This window comes from Bombina bombina, chromosome 1, assembly GCF_027579735.1.
Source record: "Bombina bombina isolate aBomBom1 chromosome 1, aBomBom1.pri, whole genome shotgun sequence".
NCBI lineage: Eukaryota > Metazoa > Chordata > Amphibia > Anura > Bombinatoridae > Bombina > Bombina bombina.
The window spans coordinates 201,718,192-201,724,610 of record NC_069499.1 but is presented as its reverse complement, the minus strand read 5'-3'; the positions used below and the strand labels follow the sequence as shown (position 1 = coordinate 201,724,610).

The 6,419-nt window shown below is 42.8% G+C and overlaps 1 protein-coding gene across 1 annotated transcript in view; it reads right to left on the bottom strand.

Moving 5' to 3' along the window:
* Window positions 1–200: 200 nt before the first annotated feature.
* MIA2 (MIA SH3 domain ER export factor 2) overlaps window positions 201–6,419 on the bottom strand; it is a 598,301-nt gene continuing 592,082 nt past the window's right edge. Inside the window, exon 30 of the mRNA XM_053711462.1 lies at window positions 201–695. Coding sequence (XP_053567437.1) covers window positions 529–695 — 167 coding nt within the window. The 3' untranslated portion in view covers window positions 201–528. The remainder of the gene's footprint in view (window positions 696–6,419) is intronic.

Below are 6,419 nucleotides of genomic sequence, written 5' to 3'. Positions count from 1 at the left end.
CCTTCCCAGATTGTCATAACATTCAGTTTAATTTATTCATCATAAAGTTATGATGAACTACTACTGAGCATTATACGTAGAACTTTTTTAATGTAGCTAGATCACTTCTAAGCTGCCGGATTATGGTTACTTCCTACAGCAAATATAAATAAAAGTAGTGATATTACAGCATCCAGTTTTTAAAAAAAACAAAAAACAACTTTTTTTTTATAAAAATAGATTTATTAACTTATGCTACAAGGTTTCCATGTTATTTTCCAAAATCAAATGATCTGTTTGCATCATGCATAGCAATTCTTAGACATATCTCTAAAAAAACAAAACCTTTTTTTCTATAACAATTTCATAAATTAAAACAGAAAAATATCACAAATGCTTAATGGGAGTATCAATTATTCCCAGTTTCTCATTTTATAGAAATCATTTTGCTAAAATATTTTCAACCTGAACCAATGGCATACATGTTTTAATTAAGTAACAAAAAAGCTAAATAAAGGTTAAACAAAAAAACAAGTTAGCAATGTTGCATCAAGTTTTTGGCTCTGGCAACTTATCGTTATCATCGCCCGGAGGTTGAGTAATTGGATGAGGTGGGTATTCACTTCTTGGGGGTGGTGGTCTTAAATGATGGGGAGGAAAAAATGGGTCCCTGTGCATCTGGGGAGGATAATGGTGCAGGGGGTTTGGACCTCTCACTGTTAAAAGAAGAAAGAAAGAAAAAGTTAAACTGGCTGAAATTTTCAAATAAAAGCACTTGTGTTGTGTGGTATTCTGAAAAGGCACACTTATAAATTGCTAGGCATATTAAACTTTTTATTAACAGACATTATTGGAGTGGATAATGAGAAGAGAGAACAATGAGAAAAAATATAATTTAGAATCTAAACAAAAACATAAATTATGCTTACCAGATAATTTAATTTCCTTCTGTATAAGGAGAGTCCACGGCTTCATTCCTTACTAATCGGAAATACTGAACCTGGCCACCAGGAGGAGGCAAAGACACCCCAGCCAAAGGCTTAAATACCTCTCCCATTTCTCCCATCCCCCAGTCATCCTGCTGAGGGAACAAGGAACAGTAGGAGAAATATCAGGGTATAAAAAGTGCCAGAAGAAAATACAATTTAGGGGGCCGTGGACTCTCCTTATACAGAAGGAAATAATATTATCTGGTAAGCATAGTTTATGTTTTCCTTCTTAATATAAGGAGAGTCCACGGCTTCATTCCTTACTGTTGGGAAACTTATACCCAAGCTCTAGAGGACACTGAATGATAATGAGAGGAATAAAATGAAAGGCGGACCCTAATCTGAGGGCACAACAGTTTGCAAAACCTTTCTCCCGAAAGCTGCTTTAGCTGAAGCAAAAACATCAAACTTGTAAAATTTAGAAAAAAGTATGTAAGGAGGACCAGGTAGCCGCCTTACAAATCTGATCCATAGAGGCCTCGTTCTTAAAAGCCCAAGAGGAAGCCACTGCTCTAGTAGAATGAGCCGTAATTCTCTGAGGTTTATGTCCCGCTGTCGAATAAGCTAAGCGGATAACACTCATTAACCAAAAGGATAAGGAAGTCGAAGAGACCCTCTCACCCTTACGCTTCCCAGATAGGCAACAAATAAGGAAGAAGTCTAAAATCCTTAGTAGCCTGAAGATAAAAATTCAAGGCACGAACCACATCCAAATTATGAAGCAAACGTTCCTTCAAAGAAGAAGGATTAGGACACAAGGAAGGAACACAATCTCTTGATTGATGTTGTTGTCTGACACAACCTTAGGAAGAAACCCTAACTTAGTACATAGACCAGCCTTATCACAATGGAACACCAGATAAGGAGGCTCACATTGCAAAGCGGCAATCTCTGAAACTGCGCACAGAAGCAATAGCCAGTAGAATAAAAACCTTACAGGACAACAACTTAATGTAAATGTCATGCATAGGCTCAAACGGAGCCCATTACAAAACCTTAAGAACCAGATTCAGACTCCAAGGAGGTGCTGAAGATCTGAACACACGTCTGATCCTAATAAGAGACTTAACAAAAGACTGAATATCTGGAAGCTCCAAAAGCCTCTTGTGCAGTAAAACAGACAAGGCCGAAATCTGTACCCTCAGGGAACTGGCCGAAAGACCATTCTCCAGTCCATCCTGGAGAAGCAATAGAATCCTGGCAATTTTAACTTTATGCCAGGGAAATCCACGCTCTTCACACCAGAATAAGTAGAGTCTCCACACATGATAAATGCGACGATTAACCAGCTTACGAGCTTGAATGAGAGTATCAATAACTCTCTCAGAAAAACCACTCTTGGCAAGGACTAAGAGTTCAATCTCCACGCAGTCAGCCTCAGAGAATCTAGATTTAGATGAACAAAATGACCTTGTTCCAGCAGATCCCTGCGACAAGGTAACCACCATGGAGGAGATGACAACCTCACTAGATTTGCGAATCACATCCTTCACGGCCACGATGGTGCAATCAGTATTACTGACGCCTTACTACTGCTTGATGCCGGCCACTACACGAGGAAGGAGTGGTAACGGCGGAAAAAGGTTGATTAGCCTGAACCTCCAAGGCACTTCTAATGCATCTATTAGCTCTGCCTGAGGATCCCTGGACCTCGACCCATATCTGGGTAGCTTGGTATTGAGACGAAACACCATGAGATCTATCTCCGGTGTCCCCACATGTTGCATATCTCCGTTAAGACTTCGGGATGGAGAGACCATTCCCCCAGATGAAAGGATTGTCTGCTTGAGAAAGTCCGCTTCCCAGTTGTCCACACAAGGAATGTGGATTGCTGACAATGAACAGTTGTGGGCCTCTGCCCACTGCAGAATCAGAGATACTTCCCTCATTGCTAGGGAGGCTCTCGTTGCCCCCTGATGGTTGATATAAGCCACTGAGGTTATATTGTCTGATTGGAATCTGATAAACCGGGACATAACCAGAAGAGGCCAAGCCTTCAGAGCATTGTAGATTGCTTGAAGTTCCAGAATGTTGATCGGGAGGGAGCGTTCCTCCTGAGACCACAGGCCCTGTGCCTTCTTGGCACCCCAAACAGCGCCCCATCCTGATAGACTCGTGTCCGTAGTCACAATCTCCCAGGATGGTCTTAGAAAGGATGTCCCTCGGGACAGATGATCTGGACAGAGCCACCAAGAGAGCGATTCTCTCGACCGGCTCTCCAGGGAAATCTGTTGAGACAGATCCGAATGATCGCCATTCCACTGCCTCAGCATGTACAGCTATAATGGCCTGAAATGGAACATGGCAATGGGAATTATGTCCATGCTGGACACCATAAGACCAATTACCTCCATACACTGAGCCACAGATGGCCTTAAGGAGGTCTGGAGGGCAAGACATACCAAAGCCAGCTTGCAATGTCTGTTAGAAATATCCTCATGGATATCAAGTCTATTATAGTACCCAGGAATTCTACCCTGGTGCTTGGAATAAGAAAACTATTTTCTAAGTTTATCTTCAATCCATGAGATCGAAGAAGAGAGAGAAGAGATACTGAATGGTCCTCTGCTAGACGAAAAGATGGTGCTTGAACCAGAATGTAGGGAGTTACCGCTATACCTTGGGTTCTGGCGATGGCCATGAGAGCCCCTAGAACCTTTGTAAAGATTCTTGGAGCAGTAGCTAGACCAAACGGAAGTGCAATGAACTGGAAGTTCTATGTTCCAACCATGGGAACGTAGAAAAGACAACAAGATCTCTGTATGAAAGTTTGCTTGTTGAAACAATAGGTCGTCTAGGTATGGTGCCACTGCAATTCCCCGAGACCTGATCACTGCCAAGAGAGCCCCCAGAACCTTTGAGAAAACTCTGGGAGCTGTGGCCAAACGGAAGAGCCACAAACTGAAAGTGTTTGTCTAGAAAGGCGAATCTCAGGAATTTGTGATGATCCCTGTGGATGGGAACATCAATATACACGTCCTTCAGGTCTATGGTTGTCATGAACTGACCCTCTTGGACCAAAGGAAGATTGGAACGAATGGTTTCGATTTTGAAGGACGGTACCCTGAGAAACTTGTTGAGTCACTTTAGGTCTAAAATGGGTCGAAAAGTTCCCTCTTTTTTGGGAACCACTAACAGATTTGAATAGAATCCTAGACCCTGTTCCCTTACTAGAATTGGAACAATCACTCCCAGGGAAGAAAAGTCCTGAATGCAGTTCAAAAATTCCTCTTTTTACCTGGTCTGCAGATAATCTTGAGGAGTGGAATCTGCCCCTGGGAGGGAAAGTTTTGAATTCTATTTTGTAACCCTGAGATACTATGTCCACAGCCCAAGGATCTGGGACATCTCGTCTTCACACTTGACAAAACAGGGAAAGTCTGCCCCCCACTTAACCCAATCCTGGACCGGGGGCCGACCCTTCATGCTGACTTAGACTCAGCTGAGGGTTTCTTTGATTGATTTTCCTTATTCCAAGACTGATTGGGCTTCCAAGAAAACTTGGACTGCTTCTGCTTGGAAGAGGGAGAGGAAGACTTTTGACCTTTGAAGTTACGAAAGAAAAAGGAAATTTATTCTTACCTGAAAATTTTTTTTCTTTTACGATACGATGAGTCCACGGATTTCATCCTTACTTGTGGGATATCGCCTCCTGGTCAGCAGGAGGAGGCAAAGAGCACCACAGCAGAGCTGTAGATATAGCTCCTCCTTTCCCTCCCACTCCAGTCATTCGACCGAAGTTAGGAAGAGAAAGGAAAAGCCAGGGTGCAGAGGTGACTGAAGTTTAACAAAAATAAAGACCTGTCTCATAAAAACAGGGTGGGCCGTGGACTCATCGTATTGTAAAAGAAACAAATTTATCAGGTAAGAATAAATTTTCTTTTACAAGATACGATGAGTCCACGGATTTCATCCTTACTTGTGGGATACAATACCAAAGCTATAGTACACGGATGAAACAGGAGGGACAAGACAGGGAATCTAAACGGAAGGCACCACTGCTTGAACAACTTTCCTCCCAAAAACAAAAGTATTGAATTTGTAAAATTTGGAAAAAGTATGAAGAGACGACCAAGATGCAGCTTTGCAAATCTGTTCAACAGAAGCATCATTTTTGAATGCCCATGAGGAAGCCACAGCCCTAGTGGAATGAGCCGTAATTCGTTCAGGAGGCTGCTGTCCAGCAGTCTCATACGCAAAACGGATGATACTCTTCAGCCAAAAAGAAAGAGGTAGCCGTAGCTTTCTGACCCCTACATTTCCCAGAAAAAACAACAAATAATGAAGATGATTGACGAAAATCCTTAGTCGCCTGTAAGTAGAACTTCAAGGCACGGACCACGTCCGAATTATGTAACAGTCGCTCCTTCTTAGAAGAAGGATTAGGACACAAGGAAGGAACAACAATTTCCTGATTAATATTCTTATTAGAAACAACCTTCCAAGAATCCCGAATGGCGTCAGCTATAGGGTACATTTTCTTGAAAACAGGAGAAGGGGAAAATGGAATACCCGGTCTCTCCCATTCCTTAGCAATAATTTCCGAAGTTCTCTTAGGAACTGGGAAAACGTCAGAATAAGAAGTGACCTCTAAATATCTGTCCCATCTTACTCAATTTCTCTGGAGGGACCACAATTGAATCACAGTCGCCCAGAGTCACCAAAACCTCCCGGAGTAACAGGCGGAGGTGTTCAAGCTTAAACCTGAAAGACATCACACGTCCGAATCTGTTGGGGGGATTACACTTCCTGAGTCGGAAAGTTCCCCCTCCGACAGAGCCTCCATACCCCCCAACTAACCCTAAGAGCCCTGGGAGGGTACATCGGAAATCGCCATCAAAGCATCAGAAGTCGCATGGACCACATGGGCCTCTTTCCTACTGCGTTTGCCTTGCAGTACTGGCAAAGCAGTTAACGCCTCGGAAAGAGTAGATGACATAACTGCAGCAATATCCTGCAGGGTGAACGCAGCAGACACAGTTGAAGAACAAGGCGTCGCCTGAGCGAGTGGTAATGGCTGTGACGCTTGGAGAGAAAGTTGAGGCATACTCTGAACCTCCTCAGCAGAATCTTGAGAAGCATCCGCTTTTGACAAACTTGTATTAAAGAAAATTTGCTCTCTAAACTGTAATGAAAAAAACAGTGGGACTGATCCCAAAGCGTTTTTGAACACACCTCTTATTTATATTATATATCAAATCAGAGTATCGTTTGGTAAGAAACCCTTTTTTGTATGTTATTGTACATCAAATCAGTGTAACCCTTATTTATGTTTTACATGAAAAATAAACTTAAGCACCAGTGCACCTCGCCACAGCTCTGCTGCGGCGCCTACCTGCCCCCACGACACACTGACACAAACTGCAAACTCCCGGACGCTTAAGACCGATTGCTCTAATTACAACCATGCGGTCTCAGTAAGTGTCTGGGAACAAAATCCTCTGCAGAGCT